Source organism: Quercus suber, unplaced genomic scaffold (genome assembly GCF_002906115.3).
Source record: "Quercus suber isolate HL8 unplaced genomic scaffold, Cork oak 2.0 scaffold_826, whole genome shotgun sequence".
Taxonomy (NCBI): domain Eukaryota; kingdom Viridiplantae; phylum Streptophyta; class Magnoliopsida; order Fagales; family Fagaceae; genus Quercus; species Quercus suber.
The window spans coordinates 101232-122923 of record NW_027070256.1 but is presented as its reverse complement, the minus strand read 5'-3'; the positions used below and the strand labels follow the sequence as shown (position 1 = coordinate 122923).

The window sequence follows — 21692 nt, the reverse complement described above, 5'->3', positions numbered from 1 at the left end:
AAGAGCTCTCTAATTGTAAATCTCCAAATGAAAAGAGATATAGAGTTGCAAAAGCCCGTCGCACATATTAGTATTCGACAAGGAAAAAGGGAAAGCAACCAATATAAAATGTTTGATGCCCAAAAAGCCAAATGCTATCTCATTAATTGAAATTTCAAAAATTTCAGGCATCTATCTCAAAATGAGATTTTCTTTGCTCAAAAATGCAAATGATATGTGAATATGGAGTCAAATAAAAAGCTTCAAAGAATTGTTATTCAGTGCTTGTGGGACGTTATATATGCATGTTTCTATAATTAAGATAGGTCACATTATCTAGTGCTAGTTGTGTATGCATTGATTGAATTGATTATTGAAGCTTCACATTAGACTAAGGACTATCCCATTTTTTATATTCACACACAACACACAAGTCTATGTTCAATGAATGCCATATTCATTTATGTGATTGTACTTGATTAAATGTGTTTTCATATACTCAATCTTTGTTGATAAAAAACAAAAATATTTTTGAGTGTTTTTAGTTGTTTTTGGAATAGTATTTTGTTTTTTACAAAAAGTCAAAAAATTTCAAAATCAGTGTTGCCCTGTTTTAGCGGCTAAGTCGCGGGTTAGCCAAGTCGCAAGCCTTTGTCGCGAGCCCACTCAGAGATTTTTTGCGGCTTACTGGCGAGTTAATGACCTAGGCGCAAAAAATACTTAGAAAAATTTTCAAAATTTGGGTTTTTACATATTTTGCGGTGCAATGTGGCGACTTGTTCGCGGGTGAAAGGTCCAATCACGAGGGGTACGTAGAGATTTTCGCGGCTCAGCTCGCAACTCTCTCACAGATAGATCTTCCAGTCGCAAAAAACAATTAGAAGATTTTTCAAGAATCCTGTTTCATAGTGTTTCGCGGCTTACCCTGGCGACTTACTAGCGACTTAATCCAGTCGCGAAAAACGCGTGTACGTTTTGAAGATAGTTTTAAAATGATTTTCAGTTTTTCCCTCATACTTATTGTGATTGTTCATTGTCTTCCCCATTTCACTGAAAATCATCCATTTTTGATCATTTCTTCTCAAATCTTCATCAAAAAGGTATAGGGTTTCTTCCTTTTCCTTCATACCTATTGCGTTGGGAATTTTTTCAATTTGTGCTGATTTATTGTGGTTTGTGGTGTATCATGTTTGAACATGGGTTTCTAATTTAATGTTTGTAATGTCTGTTTGTGATGATCTCTACACTTATTTTCTCTACCTTGTGTACCTTCTTTGGTTATTGGGTGTATACATAGTCACATTGTCATGATTTAAACCTAAATCTCATGTGTTTAGGGTTTTCTTCAATATCCATGGTGTGAAAATGACACATTGCTAATAATGTTTGTTGTCTTGTCTGGTATCTCTTGTATGTGTTAAATCATGTTGCAGTAACAAAATGTCTCCATCAAGAGATCAGCTATTAAAGGAGGAAGTAGCAAAGGGAAAGAACCTATCATTGAAATTTATGATTTCTCCCCTACACCAAAAAGGACTCGTTCCCCATCCGGTGGTTTCGATCCTAACAAGTTCCGATCGTATGCTACTTTTCAGATTTTTGAAAATTACTTCAAAAAGGCTACACCATTAATTGAAAGAGTCTTTGACCAACATTCTCTCTTTGACACCAACATACCTCAATGGTTTGCCTGCAAGGATTGGAATAATCTCCTCTCCGACCTTGATGATGCATATGAAAATCTTAGTCAGTGTTTCATCTCTTTCTCCAAAATTGAGGGTGCTTACGATTGTCATGTTTCACAACCTGTATCCATTATCCAGCACAGGGTATATGAACCTCAGACGTGTACTGTTCCTTCATGATTTGATTTCTGATGTTGAGATTGATATATGTGCACATATATTTCATATCCTTCGCAAAACTGTTCTACACACAGAATCAAGGATCTGCATTCCTTTTTGCTGCCTCATTTCAAGGATTCTGAAGTTGAAAGGGATCCATCCCTTTGAAAATGAATTTCCTTGCCCAAAACCATGTCCAATCAACATGTGTACGTTTAATGCTAGCATTGGCCATAGCAAGAAAGGAGTCAAAACAGAAGCTTCAGTGTCCCGCAGCAGTTCGCACTCCAGTTCTTTCACCACCGATGATAAGCTAGACTCTATTGTAGCATCTGTCAATGAGCTAAATACAAAGATGTCAGGACTTACATCCATCTTGCACCATCTCAACATTCGGTGGGATAAAAAGTTCACTTCTCTCCAAGCTCAATTTGATCAAATTTAGAGAAAGCTAGAAGATGATGAAGACTAGCTATTCCATGACAAAAAGGGGGAGATGCTGTTGGCAGGGGGAGCTCAACGAAAGGGGGAGATTTCAGCTAACAGGCTTTTGTTTATTGCTTTTGTCTATCTTTAGCTTCTACCATATTATATTTCAGTATCCACTCTGTATTTAAGGTTTTTGCTAAGATGTTTGTACCCATATTGCTTATGTAAGATTTAAGGGTTTGTTTATGCACTCCTGTAGGCCTTTGTGGTTTGTACCATGCTTTATGCAGCCTTTGTACTTTGTTAAATCAGTACTTCTAATTTAATGCTATGCATTCCTTTTTAAGTACTGTCACTCTTGTGCCCGTGTAGAATTTTTCCTAGATGCACATACTTTCTGTTTTGTGCATTGGTTGAGTATTGGTCATTCAAGTGATTTGCCTTGAGTTAGTCAACTTGAATGTCCAGATGTTCATTCCAAGTGTGAATCAGTATTGTGACCACTTGGTTATAGTGATTGCATGTTTTGGTCTTGCCATGGTTTATTTCTTTTCTCCATTGTGCTTGATTACATTATGCTTGCTCCATTTGTATTACAAGTTTTTCTGCATACAATGAACTTATTGTGTTGTTATGTTTTAGGAGTTCTTGTTCTTATAGTTCTAAAACTTCTCAGATTCTAGAGTTAGGTGTGAGTGAGTTTTCCAACTGTTCCCAACTCACGCGTTAAGTCTAGAGTTTGTTTTAGGGCTTTGTCATGGAATAGCTAAAGGGGGAGATTGTAAGGTTGAAATTTATCAATTATCTTGTTGGCTTTATTCCGTGCCAATTTGCTTGTAATTTAAGCACTTAGTAACCCTGTATTTATGTGGGATCATTGTAAGGGTAGTGTGTAAGAAGATGTGAAGAAAAGCTCAAGTATGTGCAAGAAGGCAGAGTTTCGCGGCTAGGACTCGCGGCTAACTCGCGGCTTGCAAGCCGCCAAATGCTGGCACGTGAGATGCACATAAGGAAGCTGAAGGGTCGCGCCAACTGTTGCACTACAGGACAAAAGTTCTAAACTGGCCAGGCCGTTACGTTGTGACTTGAACTCGCGACTTGGACAAGCCGCTAAGTCAAGCCGCCAATCAGCCCTGTTTGGCAAAAACTGACTCTTCGTATTCCAAACACACACCACTATATATAGACCCTTATACCCACTAAATTGATAGAGCTTCTAGAGAAAATTTTTGTGAGAGAAACCCTAAAGAAAAACAAGATTGCCTCATCCCCAATCTTTACGTTAGAGACTTTACAAATTCCTCTACTCTCTTCCTCTCCATTGTCACATTCTTGAGAGACCTTTAACCAAATCCTTAACTCACCACACCCATGTTTGTGAAAAGGTTTATTTGGTACTGTTGGGAAGCAATTTGGAAGGAACCAATATACATTGGTTTGTGCTATGGTCAAATAGCAGAATCTGGTAAGCTAGAAAAGAAAAAGGTTCGTTGCAACCTCGTTGGAGCAGGAAACTTGGAGGGCTTAGGTACTTAGGTAGATTAGGCTTGGAGGGTCTGTTGCTGTTCATGTATCCCAACTACATTTTCTAGTGGATTATTTACCGCTTGGAGGGCGGCAGAGAGATTTTACGCCAAAGACTTCGGTTTCCTCTTCGATAACACATCGTGTGTTGTCCGTGTATTTGCATCTTCCTTCCCTTTATCTTTGCCTTATATTTACTGCTTTGGATGTGTTTATATTTAGCTTAGATTAGTTATCTATTCTGTGATTGGCTTTTATTCATATTCTACACATTAATTGTTTGATTATAAGCTTGAATTGATATTTTATATTTTGGGGATCTAAACGTTCAAGAGTGTTTTATACACATATTGAACTTTCAAGAATATTTAAACTCTTGTTGTCTCAGTTGAAAACAATTGGAGGCATCGATTGAGCTATCAGTTTTTTGGCTATATTTCTACAAACTTGTCCTAGAAAAATCCATCAAATGGACATGAATTCAGGAAATAGACATAGATAGGCTGATTTGTAAACTCATGTGTGTGTCTCACACTAACCAATGGAAAGTATATTTCCCCTCCAACATTTTTCTTGGTCGTTTTTACTTTCTTTAACTTAAAATTCAAAGGAATTGATGAATGGGTTGTTGTTGATAGTGGAGGAATTTTATAATTCTTCCCTCAAATAAAAGGGGGTAAAAAAAAAATCATATAAATCAGCGTTGGTTGTCTCTTCTGTTGAATGAAATTAGACCAAAACAAAGTCAAATCTAGAAAATACACTACCAAAAAAAGAACGTATTGAGAAATGTGTTTAAGAAAAAACATATTTAATGATTATATAATATATATTTCATGCTATTGAGAGAACATGTCATACGATTGAGTGATGTTATGATGACGGTTTTATGTAACAACACATTCCTTTAATCATATAATATTTTTTTTCTTTGGAAATTAGTTATTATTTTTCTTTTAAAAACAAAAATTTGGTTCCTTATGCTATATATGTGTGTTCCACAATATTTGAAGGTGCAAATTTGTGACTCAAAATCTAAGAATGAGAATGAAATCCAGTTTTAAAACCTCCAATTTCCTCTAGTTTTAAAATAGATGAGTGACATGTGTAAATAAAATGATTCAACAGTTAGAAAATTAGAAATTTGTTTTTTAAAAAAATAGATGCAAACGGAAACCTTTTTTGAGATAAAAAAGTGCAAGAAGGCATGATCTCATTGGAGTAGCCATTGACCATCTAGGAAAACACACGTGAGTAGTAAGCAGCCTTATAACACCAACAGACTTATTTTAGATGGATCAGAGAGCCAAAATACAAGTTTAAAAAAAAAAAAAAAAAAAAAAAAAAAAAAAAAAGGGGGTTTTTCACCTACTATTTTATCAGACATGACAACAGGCAGTGATTCAGATAGCTAGACTCATGCTTGGACATTGTCTGATCAATTGCATAGCTTAGAACAATTGTTACTATGTGCTTATCACCTTAAAAATAACCCAAGAAAGAACACAAAGAAGTAGTACAATAAATATTAATAAAACTGAGAATTGAAAGAAGGGTACGTACAGAGAGCATGAGAGGAGAAATGAGGATGGGAGAGTGGGAGCAAACAAGGCAAGCGTATTCGCCATTGGAGAGCTTCTTATAAGAAGACCCATCAACCAATCCTTCCAACAACAAATCATCCAATCTTCTCTTCCTGTGTTGTGCCTCTATACCCCAGCTATCTCCTCCAAACACACTCGTCTCTCTCTCTCTCTCTCCAAGGTTTTGCAACTTGGCTTTACAGAAACATTTGATTAATTTCCTTTAAAAAAAAACAGTACTAAAGCTACTGGTTAATTATTGGTAAGATATATATTTATNTAAAAAAACAAAAAAAAAAAAAAAGGGGGTTTTTCACCTACTATTTTATCAGACATGACAACAGGCAGTGATTCAGATAGCTAGACTCATGCTTGGACATTGTCTGATCAATTGCATAGCTTAGAACAATTGTTACTATGTGCTTATCACCTTAAAAATAACCCAAGAAAGAACACAAAGAAGTAGTACAATAAATATTAATAAAACTGAGAATTGAAAGAAGGGTACGTACAGAGAGCATGAGAGGAGAAATGAGGATGGGAGAGTGGGAGCAAACAAGGCAAGCGTATTCGCCATTGGAGAGCTTCTTATAAGAAGACCCATCAACCAATCCTTCCAACAACAAATCATCCAATCTTCTCTTCCTGTGTTGTGCCTCTATACCCCAGCTATCTCCTCCAAACACACTCGTCTCTCTCTCTCTCTCTCCAAGGTTTTGCAACTTGGCTTTACAGAAACATTTGATTAATTTCCTTTAAAAAAAAACAGTACTAAAGCTACTGTTAAATTATTGGTAAGATATATATTTATTCACTCAAGGACTCAACTATATGGGGGCCCATTAAGGATCCAAGGAAGCCTGTCAAGAAGAGGCCCATACAGTTGCAACTTGCAAGGTTTATGGCTGTTCGTATTAAGTTTGATTGTATTTGTACGATCTTCTTAAAAAAATAAAAAAGTTTTGATTGTATGAAAAATGTTTGGTAAGAGGAATTGCCCATTTTACTGCCACTGTTATCATATAAAGCCTCTATTTATATTTTAGATTTTGATGGTTATAATAAATGGTTATTTGTGTTATATGGCGTATCATCTTTGACTTTTAGAACACTTGTCCACTGTCTTATCATTAGGTGTTAACTTCTCTTTTTTTTTTTTTTTTTTTTTTTTTAAAAAAAAAGATAATATAGGAACCTTCATCTCATCCATTATGTGTTAATCATGCAATTTCGTTGCCTTTGTAGCTCTCTATGACTTGTCAATTGTCACAAGTGTCTTATCCCTCCTGTGTCACTTGTCATTTTATTATAATACTAATAATATGACCATCTAATCCCCACTTGTGTCTGTGCTTAGTATCATTTATACAAAGGAGGAGGGTTGTGATAATAGGTAAGTTGACGATCATTGTAAAATTTAGTCACTTTATTATGAATGGATCTGTGAGGACCACATTGGGGAAAGGGGGGGGGGGGGGGGGGGGGGGGGGGGGGGGGCGTCCCTCAATATATGTGGCTGATTCATACTAATTTATCAAAGATCTGTGGTCAACCCAAATTTGGGACTATGACTTGATTGTTGTTGTAACAAAATGACCATCTAGGAAAATCACTAGGGAATAATAAGTAGCCTTATATAAGTTATAACACCAACAAAGTTATTGTAGTTTGTGTAGAGAGCCAAAATATAAGTTTAAAAAATATTTTTTTCACCACACAAATATATTAGACATGAAGACAACATGCAGTGATTCTAGATTATGTAATATATTATAAACCCGGTTTAAAACACTTATTATCTTCGTGTGTGTTCTAATAAGTATTATTGTTTACTTAAAAATAATAAAAAAAAAATAAAAAGAAGAAGAAGAAGAAGAAGAAGAAGAAGATAGCCTAGACTCATCTTGGAAATTGTCCAATCAATTGCACAGCTTAGAACAATTACTAAAATGGTTAGAACAAAAGGTGTATCACTACTATCCAAGAGAGAACACAAACAAATAGTACAACATATAATAGTGATGAAGAAGATGAAAGTTGAGAATTGAAAAAGAGGTACGTACAGAGAGCATGAGAGAAGAATCAAAACACGTTCATATCTCTCTCTTTGTCCAAGGTTTCATAACTTGGCTTTACCAAACATTTGATTTCCTAAAAAAACTAAAGCAACTGTTAATGTTACGGTGAAATGTCCACTCTTCTCTTACTGTGTTGTGCCTCTCTGGCCCAGCTATGTCCTCCTAACACACTCCTCTCTCTCTAACTAGGTATATTTACTGAAACATTTTTTTCCCTAAAGCTATTCAAATTTCAATCAATCCCAAAAAAGAAAACAATATATATATATATATATATTCTTATATTGTAATGTATTACGAAACAATGATTTTTTCTTTATATTTATTAATAGTTTATTAATACTAAATGGATGTTTATTTGAATTTTCATGATTATTCTTTTACTTATGCTCTCATCCCCTAATTTAAAATTGTAAAGTTGTTATTTACAACTATGTGTTTTTGTTGGCTTTTATTTCGTGCCAAATTTAATTGTAATTATTGTCCAATCTTTTGTACCATGTATTTATTGTGGGATTTGATTGTAAGGGTTGTGTGATAGAGAGAGAAAGAGTGTGAAGACTCAGGCAATTGAAGACTGAAGAGTTTACGTGGGTAGCTCGCGACTAAGCATCCCGCGAAGTGACTCATGTGCCTTGCACATGCTGGAATGCGAAGAGTCAAGCGAGGATGGAGACAGTTATGTCTCGCAAGTATCTCGCGGGTAAGGCCTTCCCACGAGACAATCGTAAGACATTCTATTCTGCTAGCCAGTCCATTCTGATACATACTTTCTATGCCTATACTATATATACCCACATTACCCACAAATGTTGAGGAGTGCTTTTGAGAGAAAACCCTAGCCAAACACCTTGAAAGTTAGATACTGTTATACCCACAATCCTCTACATATTTGTTTGTAGAATTTCCTCAACTCCTACCTCTCTATTTCCATACCATTGAGAGATTGATAGCTCAAACACTTACCACACCCTTTCAAAGTGTCAAGTGAAGTTTTGGTGTTGCTGGAAAGTATTGGAAGAAGCCAAGGATGGCAGATGCAACAGGGATCTTGTTGTGGGATTCAGAGAGCTAGATAAGACACGGTTCCAAGAAGTCTTGTTGGAGTAGGAGCTTGGAGGGCTTAGGTACATCAAGTAGATTAGGCTTGGAGGGTCTCTTGCTAACCTATGTATCCCAACTAATTGTCTAGTAGATCGATTACTGCTTAAAGGGTGGCAGAGAGGTTTTTTGCCGAGTTCTTCAGTTTCCTCTTCGATAACACATCAGCGTGTTATCTTGTGTTTGCTTTTCTCTTCCCTACTTTTTTTCTTTCCATTTTACTGCTGTGTTGCTTTGTTTATGGATTAGAGTAGCTTATTTGTTTATCCACTCGCTTTTACACTATTCTGCACTTAGTATTAAGTTAGTGTAAAATCAATCGAACCGTAACTTTTAATTGGATGTCTAAATAGCTCTTATGTTTTCAACACATTTTCGAGCTTCCAAAAATCTTGGTTCCATCCCTTTACCCAAAAGAAACTTAAAGCATTCACATCAAGAATGCTAAAAAATATAGTGTTTAGCATCTCAAAACAGTACTTTATTTATTTGAACATCCAACTTTATAATATACCTTAACATCAAAAGTTTTATATTTTTTACCACTTCATTAAAATATAATTTCTTTATTCTTTTTTAATTCTTTTTTATTCTCTGCATCTCTTCCTTTGCGTCTCTTCCTTTCTCTTTCTCCGTGTATCTCTTCTCCCAAACAAAAACACCCAAGCCACCACTCATGGCCACCACCAACCACTGTCATTATTAGAAAACTCAAGTCACCACCACCATCAGAAACCCAACCCACTACCACTGCCCACCGAAACACATTGCAAAGCACACTGAAATCCACCGAAACCCACTTTGAAACAAACTGAAACCCATTGCAAAACCCAACCCAACCCATTGCCACCAGCCACCACTGCCCACACCTACTGCCATAGCCATCACCAAAACCCACTACAAAACTTAACCCTTGCTGCTACCCACACCCACTACCACTAGCCACCACTGTCCCACCCACTGCCACAGCCACAGCCACCACCACCCACAACGTCAACCCCCAACCACCAAAGTCAGAAACAAAAACAAACCCAAAATCAAATCACAATCTCAAACCCACATTGAAGTCAAACACAAATCCAAACTAAAATCCCTTATTTTCAAACCTTAACAACCAAACCCAAATAAATAAATAAAATCTCATTTTTCAATTCCCAAACCCACTGATCCAAAAAAAAAAAAAAAAAAAAAAAAAAAAAAAAAAAAAAAAAAAAAAAAAAAAAAAAAAAAAACCTCTTAAATTCCCTCCAAATTCAATTACAAAGATCATCTTGTTCTTTATTGTATAATAATATCTCTCTTTGAATTCTTGTCATTTCTTGTATCTTTTAGAATGAGAATATACACGTATATATTGATGGAAGTGTGGGTAGATGGGAGGCAAAGGAGAGGCTGAAGCTTTAAGGACAAAGTCCCTTAATATGGGCTGCTGGAGTGCCACCCTAATAGCATGGTGGTTGCCATGTCCATCACTCATGGAAAAGGAAAATGGGCATGGCAAAAGAATAGGAACATAACATTTTCTTTCTTTCTTTCTTTCTTTCTTTTTTAACTCAAATCAACGTAGTTTTAACCCGTGTATGTACACGCTCCCTAATCCGAATTATTTCATTTCTCAACCCTTCTTCTTCATCTGTCTCTCTCTCTCTCTCTCTCACTCTCAACCCATGTGCCAATGCTAGCTTCTTCCACGGACAATATGATGAACAAAGCCTTCCTTTGGAAATAATGATATCACCAGTTGAAGCTCTACAATAAAAACCTTTTATCTAAAATTCGTTAGTCATTATCAAGTCTTGTCAAGAAAAAATTTAAATCTAAAAATAAGACCCCAAACAAATTTTCTAGTTATTACTTCTAATTCTTTATATATACACACACACAATAAGAATTTGATATCCACCTTCATCATACTCTGCAATTGTATCTGTTGTTTTGTTTTTGTTTGGATTTCAATTTTTTTGGTTTTCTTTGTGTCCTTAATAGCATACATTAGAAGAAACCAATTTCACCGTTTCTGTCTTGGTCGGTACAGTGCCCTTCTATGGGAATGCTGGAAATTTTCGATTGCCGATATGGCAAAACCAAGACATTCTAAACTCTTCTCCACAGGACCCAACTGAACCAATCTCTGCCTCAATTAAGAGGGACCAAGGACAGCCTTGTTTTTATTTGATTAATTTCAACTTTTTAAAACTTACTTTTTTACAAAATACAATTGTACTTTTTAGCCAATGTGCCTTCTAGAAAAAATAATTAAATAAGCTCTTCGATACATACCTTAAGATTGGAATGATTTATTTGTACCGTTTGCTAACGTCTAAAATTTTAGTAGCACAACACAATTGCCTCATTGCTTGCACAAATCCACTAACCAATTAGGCAATTCAACGACGGTAACCACAGTTATGGCCACCAGCATAGTCAGGATGTGACTGAAGAGCATTTAATTGAAATTCGAACGATGCCTTTGACGAGTAACTTCGATTTCTAATATTATCAAAAGACGACAACTTGGATCACAAGACCATTTCAATTCCTTACAGCCAAGCACGACCCGTGCACAGAAATTCAAGCCACTTTCACCTAAGCAACAGTAACTTGTGGCACATTTTGTTGGCATTGGCATCTCTTGGAGTTTCCAACGAAGATACCCAATGTTCGAATCCCCTCAACTCCAATTATTGATGTACCAAAAAATAGTAAGATAAAACTAACACAAACAAACAAATGCAGCACTAATCTTTATTTGAGAGGCATTTCCAACCCACTACATGTTTGGCATAAGAGGCTATTCTTTATTTGAGAGGCATTCCAACTCTGTTCTTGTCTGGCATAAGAGACTAACAACAATCGTCTTTTGCATCCCAAACAAAAAAAGAGACCTAACACGCCCATAGGCATGATGAACTCAATCGACGCACCATCAAACGGACAACTAATAATCAACTCACAATAATGTGCAACATAATTGTGCGACATAATCTCTGGTTAAAGAAGCATTCAAACAAAATGAAACCATTGACAGTTAATCAATACCCTACACTTGCAGATGCCACTAACTATAAGAACCGCAACAGCATTGAACTTAAGAGAACCATAACTCAAATGATGAAATCCAAAAATTTTGCAATTATAAAAGAAATCCAAAATTTAACAATTATAAAAGAAATGTCTGATATAACTTTGTTATCCAAGCCAAAAAAATACCATAACTCATAAACATCTAAAACCATATCCAACTACAGACAAAAACTTGTAACATTCTATCAAAAGCACTAGATTAAAAGAGCCTTCATACACACTACCAGCCAGTCCAATCTCTTAGTCAAAGAGGCTGAAACCCATATCCTGCAGTAAAACAAACAAATTTTTAAGTTAGCAAAATGAACAAACCTCTTTACCAGTTTTTTTAAAATAAGACAAGACAGAACCAATTAAGGTTTTGCTCATTGTGATGAAGAATGTAATAAAATATTACGTCATCGGACTCCTCTTTCTCTTCCACTTTCTCCTCTTTCTTTGACTCAGCAGCAGCAGCTTCAGGGGCAGCTCCACCAGCACCGCCACCAGGTGCAGCAACAGCAATTGCGCCGCCACCAGAAGGCACTGATGACAACTTCTCCCTACCAGCTGCAATCAGCTCTGTGATATCTTTTCCCTTGACTTCAGACAAGAGCAACTCAATTCTATCATCATCAGCTTCAGCCCCAACTGAAAGACAAACAAAATTCATTTCCTTTAGCAAAACTTCAAAATCTTATCATCCAAATTGAAATTCAACAAAGAATCAGCTGCAAATCACTAAAACTACACAACGATAGTGTCTCAAATTTAATTCTCTGTTCTGTAAAGCTTTAATATGTGTACCCTTGTTGTACTGGTAGGTACTTCAATCTTTCAATATACATCATAGAACAAAAAAACAAGCACTAGAAACACGCTTTAATACAAAGCATATAAGTTCATCTCCATTTGCAAATATTTTACATCGAATCAAAACCATATTCATAAAACACAATTCCAATAAAATGTTAACCAACTTTGTCTAAAGATTATTTCCAACTCAGATAATTGGACCATGTACACCCCAATAGAGCATCCAAATTAAACAGAAACAAATCGGAAAAAAATCCGTTCATATCATATAATTATTTGACATATTGCTCCCAATAGTTACAAATCAAACAAAACCATATTCATACAAATCTACAGCAAAACAGTATAACACTTCTCATACGACCAGTTAAATCTTACCATAATTATGCATCAACCAAATCATTGCACCAAAAAACTTATGACCCAAAGCAAAACACAAATTAAAACAGCCGAAACCTTGACATTTAACAAGAGGGCACGCATTTTTTTTTTTTAAATACCCATAAAGAAACTGTTCTATTATTAATTTCTTTATTCATTCTCGGTAAACACACCTTTACGAAAAAATAGCTAGAACAAAAACATGCAAATCAAACATTCATAAATACAAAAACCCGTAGACAGAAACATGATACTCATAAAACTATATAGCCAGTAACCTAAACAAATACACATGTGAACCTCAGGATGTAAACTATATGGGTATAACGAAAATAAATTGCTTGAAAATCGCTATAGTTGAGAGATTCAGTCATAGAAACCTGATCCCAGGATGTTCTTCAAGTCGTCAGCGGAAGGAGTTGTGTTGCCTCCCAACACGGCCAACAAGTACGCAGCGACAACCTTCATTTCTGCTAAATCGCACAAAAGAACAATCTTAGCCAATCAATATCAAACTTATACATTCACAGAGAGAGAGTGAGAGAGAGAGGAGTACTTGGATTTGAGACTTGAATCGCAGAGGCTGCTTTGAGCTGATGGAGTTTTTGTGGAGACCTAGGGTTTATAGAAGAGGAACTGGCAGGGTTGGGTGGGTAAGGAATATATATAGCTAGGGTTTGAGCTTATTGTGATGCTGCCTGGTTTTGATTGAATCGTGTCCGTTCATTTTTATTTTACTTTTTTTAATTCTGTTCCATTTATTGTCCCTTTATGATTTTTTTTTTTTTTTTTAATTTGGATAAAAATTAAAAGAATAATACTAGAGATATGGACTAAAATATTGTCTTTTAATCTCAACTCTTGCATTATCTAATTTTATGACTTTTTTAACTTTTCACATTTACATTTTTATTTTTTTACTCTCTCATCTCTCACGTGAAATAGCATTTGTATTAGACAATGCAAAACAAAAAAAAAAAAAAAAACAAAAAACAAAAAATGTTCTATGGTCATATTTAAATCATAAACTCACCCACATCAGTCAAGCTAAATGTTTGTAAATATTGCAAAGTTGCTATAAATACTATGTAAATTTATATTTGCACTATTTGTTTTGCATTTAGCTTTTTATTCTTTCTTTACGTATCTCAATAGTAAATGATGGTTATTGTATGTGAAAATTACAAACAATTTTAAAAAATTAAGAAAAATTGATATTTTAAATATAGTGTACAATAAGTAATCTAATGTGAAATAAAGTATTTTGAAAAGTAAATATGTAAAATATAAAAAATAAGTTTTTAGGTATAATTTTATGACTTTTTGAACTTTTCATATTTACATTTTTTACTTTTTCACTATTATATATTTACCCTTCAAAATCCAACTATATCTTTATATTTTGTGTAAATTTTAAAAATTCAGTCGTTAAATTGTATGTTCTTATTATATTCTTATATATATCGGGAAAAAAAATTAAGACATTATAAATTATGTTAAAGACATGTTTTAAGTATAAATTATATATATAATTAAATTCAAAGAATAACCCATATATATATATATATACACACATAGAATATGTTTGTAACGTGATTTAACATATGTTATTTTTCTTACATTTAACAAAGTATTTGCATCAAGTATATATATAACACTTTCTCAAAATATATATATATATATATAACACTAATAAAAATTAATGTGCCAAATAACGTGTTAAATTAAATGAACTTATAATTTTTTTTGTTAGTAAACAATAATAATTATTAGAACACACACGAAAATAGTAATATTAGTGTTTTAAACTGGATTTATAATACATTACATAACCAGAGTATAACTACAAAATGGTATGAAAGTTCAATATGTGTATAAAACACCCTTGAACGTTTAGACCCCAAATTATAAAATATCAATTTAAGCTTATAATCAAACAATTAATTTGCGGAACATGAACATAAGCCAATCACATAATTGATAACTAATCTAAGCCAAATATAAACACATCCACAGCAGTAAATATAAGGAAAGATAAAGGGAAGAAATAGCAAACACACAGACAACACACGATGTGTTATCGAAGAGGAAACCGAAGTTCTCGGCATAAAACCTCTCTGCCGCCCTCCAAGCAGTCAAATAATCACTAAAGAATGTAGTTGAGATACATGAACAGCAAAAATCCTCCAAGCCTAATCTACCCAAGTACCTAAGCCCTCCAAGCTTCTTACTCTAACGAGGTTACGTCGAACCTATTTCTTTTTTAGCTTCCCGGATTCCGCTACTAGACCATAGCATCAACCAATGTATATTGGTTCCTTCCAAATTGTTTCCCTTAGCACCAAATGAACCTTCTCACATGTGTGGGTGTGGTGAGAAAAAGATTTGGTCAATAACCTCTCAAGGGTATGACAATGGAGAGGAAAAGAGTAGAGGAATTTGTAGAGACTCTAAGGTAAAGATTTGGGATGAGGCAATTTTGTTTTTCTCTAGGGTTTTTCTCACAAAATTCTCTCTAGAAGCTCTCACAATTTAATGGGTATAAGGGTCTATATATAGTGGTGTGTATTTGGAATACGAAGAATCAGTTTTTGCCAAACAGGGCTGATTGGCGGCTTGATCTCGCGGCTTGTCCAAGTTGCAAGTTCAAGTCGTAACGTAACGGCCTGGCCAGCCTGGAACTTTTGTCCTATAGTACGACAGCTGGCGCGACCCTTCGGCTTCCTTGTGTGCTTCTCACGTGCCTGCATTTGACGGCTTGCCAGTCGTGAGTCCTAGCTGCGAAACTCTGTTTCTTGCACATACTTGAGCTTTTCTTTATACTCTCTTCACACACTACCCTTACATGAATCTCACCTAAATACAGGTTACTAAGTGCTAAATTATAAGCAAATTGGCACGGAATAAAGACAACAAGATGGTTGATAAATTTCAACCTTACATGGTCTAACATTTGTAGTTGTAAATTGTGGTTATAAACAGCGGACACTAAACACACACAACCAATGTAGGATAAACATCCCAACTTTTTTTTTTAGTAAACAATAATACTTATTAGAACACAAATGAAAATAATAATATTAGTGTTTTAAACCAGCTTTATAATACATTATATAACCAGAGTACAACTACAAAATGACCTAATTTTTGTAATTGTAGATTAGGGTTACAAACAGCGGACACTAGACACATAAAACCAATGTTGGATAAACATCCTTACTTTTTTTTTTTTTTTTTTTACCAATGTGGGATAAACATCCCAACTTTTTTTTTTTTAAAGTAAACAGTAATACTTATTAGAACATGTGCAAAAATAGTAATATTAGTGTTTTAAACCGAGTTTATAATTCATTACATAACCAGAGTACAACTACAAAATGATCTTACCTTTGTAGTTGTAGACTGAAATTATAAATAGCGAATACTAGACAAACATAACTAATGTGGGATAAACATTCCAACTTTTTTTTTAGTAAATAATAATACTTATTATAATACACACAAAAATAGTAATATTAGTATTTTAAATCGGGTTTATAATATATTCCATAACTAGAGTGCAACTACAAAATGGCCTAATATTTGTAGTTCTAGATTATGGTTATAAACAGTAGACACTAGACACACACAATCAACATAATCAAAGTACAATTACAAAAGGGTCTAACATTTATAGTTGTAGACTGGAATTATAAACAGCGGACACTGGACACACATAATCAATATAAGATAAACATCCCTACTTTTTTTTAAAGTAAACAGTAATACTTATTAGAACACGCACAAAAATAGTAATATTAGTGTTTTAAACCAGGTTTGTCACGCCCCAAACCCAAAATAGTCCAAAGCATGAGAAAAACATCTCAAGATTACCTGTAGATTTTTCCTTTTTGGCAAATCAAACTATAAGAGATCTTTATTTTTCTTTCTTTTCCAAATGATAAGAATATACAATCATACTAAAATCTCCACATTACAAGTCAAACTTCTATAACACATTTACGAACAATAACTAAAAATCATGTGCCTCCACATAATACATGAATATATTACAAGGTCACAATCTTATCGAGAATAAAGACTTTAACATTGAGTCTAGGCCTACCACGCCAAGGGCTAACAAACCTCAAGCGATCCACCTTCATTAAAATTAATTAAGGTCTCGTTGAACATAGCAAGATTGAATCACCAACCATTTACAGTAAAAGTCTCCAAATTTAACACAGCGCTTTAATCATCACCAAAGAAGTAAGCTCCATACCTAAGGTATAACTAATAAATCTGAAAAAACTAATAGAGGGTGGGATGAGCTAACGCCCAGTAAGTAGCATAATTAATAGGGTGAGGGAAATGCAAGTCTCATGATAATAAACAGTTTACAAAACATGTTTTAGTTTGAGAAATTTCTAACTGAATCCTGCAATATCATTTTCAATAATAATGTAACAAAAATGATTAAATGATAAAACCTAAAGTTTCTCAAAATAATACCATGAAACTATATACAATAATATGTGAGCACTAATAATATAATTCCAAAATCATCAAATCTAACATACAGTAATTTATCACAAATGTACCACACTACCACATAAACCGGTTAGAGGATCCACCTATTCACAACTAGCATGATATTGTCCTCTTTAGTATGGAGACTCCTGGCCCCATGGACAGCAGCCTCACCCATACCCTCAAGGTTTCTCTCTCCTCCCATGGGCAACAGAGACGCACATCAAAGAGGACCTCTCTTACATGTGGTCTCTTGGCCCCATAGGCAGCAGCCTCACTCACATATAATCAAGGAACCTCTTCCCCCCACGGGCAACAGAGAAGAACGCGTCGTCTAAAGTGAAAAGGCACTGACCTAGATTTGATTCTGTTGTCACAAAAACTATAAAAACCAAATCGGGTGATCATCGAAAAATCACACATGGCATGGTGTTAAAATCACATAAAACTCAGAGGTATACATTTCATTTCAAACACATAGTTTATAACCAAGTAGTTTTAGAAAAAATCTTAAATAATATAACTTTCACAAAGTTTATAAGGTTTTCAACTTCTTTCTTGTCAAAAAGATTTTCTATCAATTTCCCACATAACAAGACAAAACAAGCATCTTAAAATTTTATAATATACCATAAAATCCAAGATTTCCTTATCAAAAATTAAATAAAAGATGCTCATTTATCTATATCAACAAATTCATGCATTTCTCCAAATGCAATACAAAATATGATGCATTTTCATGTATAATCATATGTATATTAAGGTTACGACACGATAGTTTTTAGGAAAATGTAATTTCTATAGATAGTTTCCAAAAGCGTGTCTAATCCAAAAACAACATTTATGCAACATGTTTATTTTTCAAAAATCTCATTAAAAAACTACTTACCTTGCAATCCGCAAAAGCCTAATTCTCCAAGCTCCAAAATTGATTAGCTAGGACCTAAACAATATCAAGCAAACCTGGTATTTAGCCTCACAAATAATATTTTTCACTTTCAAAGTTTCTCAACCAATTAATTTACAAGGCATAGACTCTCATTATACTTATGAATCATTCAATGTATTATCTCTAACATCAAAACCTCAACGTTTTATAAGTACTTCCCACAATATTTACACCACATCAACAAAAGATCCATGATACCAAAATCATAATATCCTCTAAAACAAATAATTTAAATCTTTGACTAGTTCCAAATAATCAATAAAAATTATATTCGCCATTTATTTCACATTAAAAAACCTAAACCCCCAAATCTTCACCACTTAGATTACCACCATTGATACAAACCATAAACCCATTCATTAAATAATTCCACCAATACAAAACCCATACATATAAACACATAAATATTACTTCCAATGCTCATAAATCACATGGGTATCATTATTAAAGCTTAGATAAAAATAAACTCAAGTAAAAGTGTAAAACCCACCAAAAAAGATTATAAACTTTTACCTCAAATAAAAGGGCTGAAGATGCTTATAGGTTCCTAAGGATTTTCCGGTGACATTGTCGGAAAAATGATGGTGGAGATAGTATGGAGGTATTGGTGGGAGAGTGTGAGGGAGTGAAGAGAAGAGTGTTTGAGAGAAAAGAATAAAAAAAGAAAAGACAGCAAGGAATGAATTGAGGTGGCCAAGAGAGAATAAGGTAGATTGAAAATGAGTGGTGGGGAAGTGATGTGGTAGGTGAAGCACGTGTGGTCCAAATCAATACTGGAGCCCAGATCAATGGTTGTGAAGCCGAGCTCAGTGGTTCTCACACCTCTTTCTACTTCACCGTCTCTCTTTTCCTCTCTTTAAGGTTGATTTGGAAGTTTTTAGCTTAGAATTTTTGTAGATTTGATGTTAAGGCTTTGGTGGTTGTTGGGAAATTTTGGAAGATTTGATTCGATGGTGTTGCTTTACTAGTTGCTTGGTTTTCATTCTTTTGCTTGGATTTGATGTTCATGTTCTTTGATTTGGTGGTGGTGATTTGGGGTTTTTTTTTTTGTTTTTGTTTTTGTTTTTTTTTTGTGTTTGTTTGCCAATAAAATTTATGGGTTTGAAGGCTAAGGTTTGCTTTGCTAGAGATATGGGTTTGGGGTTTGGTTCTTTGCTTGAGATTGATTATGGGGAAGAACATGGGGAAGAACACGAAGAACAACTTCAATCCTTAGAAAAAAATAATGAAAAGTAAAAAAAAAATTAAATTAAATTAATTTTTGTTTTTTCATTTATTTTCTTTTTTGGTTTAAATTGTCTGACATGACTTTTTATAAAAAATTAAAATGATGACATGGCATATTGAAATGCCAAATAATATTTTTTTTAATAATATTTTAATCGCCACATCAACGCCACATTAACTAATAGGGTGTTCTGTCTGCCACCTAAGCTTTTCCCGTTAGTTGGCTAATGATAAGAACTTAAATGTCACGCGTTAATTAGTTTAGGGACTAAAAGTGGTAAAAATAAAATGTAGGGACCAAAATGAAAAAAGTGCAAAATGTAGGGACTAAAAGTATATTTACACCTATGTCTTTTTAGGAAAAGAAAATAACATATGTTAAACCATGATACAAACATATTTTTATGTATGTGTGTCTTTATGTATATAAGTTATTCTTTGAATTTATTTTTTTATATATATTTAGACTGGTCCACCCTGAAGAAATTTTATGACTTCACCACTACATATACATATGTAATTTTTACTTAAAACATGTCTTTAACATAATTTATGATGTCTTCTAAAAAAAACATAATTTACGATATATGTAAGGAGAAAGTTTAAGGACAACAAACATAATTTACATGTTAAATTAAATGAACCTATAATACGATAATAATCAAATAATTTTAAAAAAATAAAAAAAAAATAAACTCATATAATGTGTTACTATAAAATAATAACCTATAACTTGTTTTTAAAAAGAGACGAGTTTATTTTCTCAAAAAAGTGAAAAACTTATCTCTCCCCTTCTTTTATTTCCATATGTAAGAGAAGACTCATTCCACCCTTGTGCTTCTCTCTCCCCTTTCATCCATGAAATTCAGGATTTCCAATTCATCATCTTTACTCTGAAACTAATTATGATGAACCTAATTGCACCATCAGAAAAGTTGTTCACAATTAAGAAATCACTTAAAAGACTTCAAAATTATGGCTAGGATTCGGATTCCTTGGATAATTTCTGTTGTCATGAGCATCGCATGGGCTCATACATGTGATCAACGTAGGCTCAATTAAAATAACCAAGGATTTTGAATCCGAGTCATAATTTTGAAGTCGTTTAAGTGCTTTTTCCACAAAGTAACCCTTCTTCCTAGCCAATCAGAAATGAGTCCTCCAAAGCAAGCACTAATTACTATTGTCATGTTTGTCGTTACCTTGACTATCCACTTGTGTTGGCACACCAAATCAAAATACTCGTGAAAGAACACCATCACACCGTGATAGATATCTATAACAAAGCATATGACTATCAAAACCACAAGACTTAAAAAAAAAAAAAAAAAAATTGACCAATGCATGTTGATGCAGAGCATATAAAATAGAACTATTTGAAAGCACTCCAAAGAGAAATACTAAAAGAAAGCCTAAATGTCCATGAGTTTGATTATGTCATCAAATCATCAAACTTGGTTGATTATGTATACATTGGTGTGGGGCCAGTTATATAAGGTGGTATTGGTAAGTCTGCAGGGAATGGGTCTGCGGCCCAATGGCCCAATCCGAGGACAGCAATCCGTCCGAGGATGATTTAATAAAGGCATGATACGACTAATATGAGAAGGAAAGCCGAGGATTGCACATGAGAATCCAAAATGTATCCGAGGATTAAATTCACCTCGGAACGATAGTCCGAGGTGGATGTAACTATCTGATTACCCTAAGTAGTCCATAAGGTTGAATTATAATTGAGAAACGGATATGGGATAGTTCAGGCAACAAATATCTTCTGATGTTGCCACCTCCACATTAAATGCTTCCCAGCTAACTCTCTAGCCGCATGAATGTGGAGGTGATGCCTAAACAGTGATCAAGCAGACTTATAATGGCTAGTTTAGGATTCTAGAGAGGGGGGGATGGGACAGAAAGGAGTTCCCATGATAGAACCTACACATGTACGACGAAAACAAGGGGAAGAGCGCAGTATATAACATAAAGAGGAACATCATTGTAAAGGGGGCGAGAAAAAAAGAAACCAGAGAAAGAGAGGCTTTTTCCTATCATTTAGAACTAGTTCTTTTACCCACTCTCTAGAAATTTATTGTTTGGGCTTGTTGGACCGTTTTTCCTTTTGATTTCAGAAAGCATATCCAAATTGAGTCTTTACAATTAGCGCCGTCTATAGGAAGAACTTGGTCTATTTTGAGGAAAAGGTCAGTGCGCA

At 34.3% G+C, this 21692-nt stretch overlaps 1 protein-coding gene and 1 long non-coding RNA gene across 3 annotated transcripts in view; both read right to left on the bottom strand.

The window, feature by feature from the left end:
* Window positions 1-9705: 9705 nt before the first annotated feature.
* The window catches only part of LOC136065002 (uncharacterized), a 29041-nt gene continuing 17054 nt past the window's right edge, over window positions 9706-21692 (bottom strand). The window contains exon 2 of the long non-coding RNA XR_010626647.1: window positions 9706-9771. This is a non-coding gene — a long non-coding RNA (uncharacterized LOC136065002). The remainder of the gene's footprint in view (window positions 9772-21692) is intronic.
* Window positions 11648-13485, bottom strand: LOC111996733 (large ribosomal subunit protein P2B). Of its 2 annotated transcripts, none has more exons than XM_024028736.2 (4): window positions 13355-13485; window positions 13179-13271; window positions 12020-12252; window positions 11648-11889 (listed from the first exon to the last, which is right to left on the bottom strand). In XM_024028736.2, exons 2-4 carry the CDS (start codon window positions 13264-13266, stop codon window positions 11863-11865), a joined length of 348 nt encoding a protein of 115 aa, XP_023884504.1. In that variant the 5' UTR covers window positions 13267-13271; window positions 13355-13485; the 3' UTR covers window positions 11648-11862. The 2 variants fall into 2 exon arrangements, with proteins under 2 accessions (XP_023884504.1, XP_023884503.1); XM_024028735.2 differs by having other exon boundaries at window positions 13179-13268.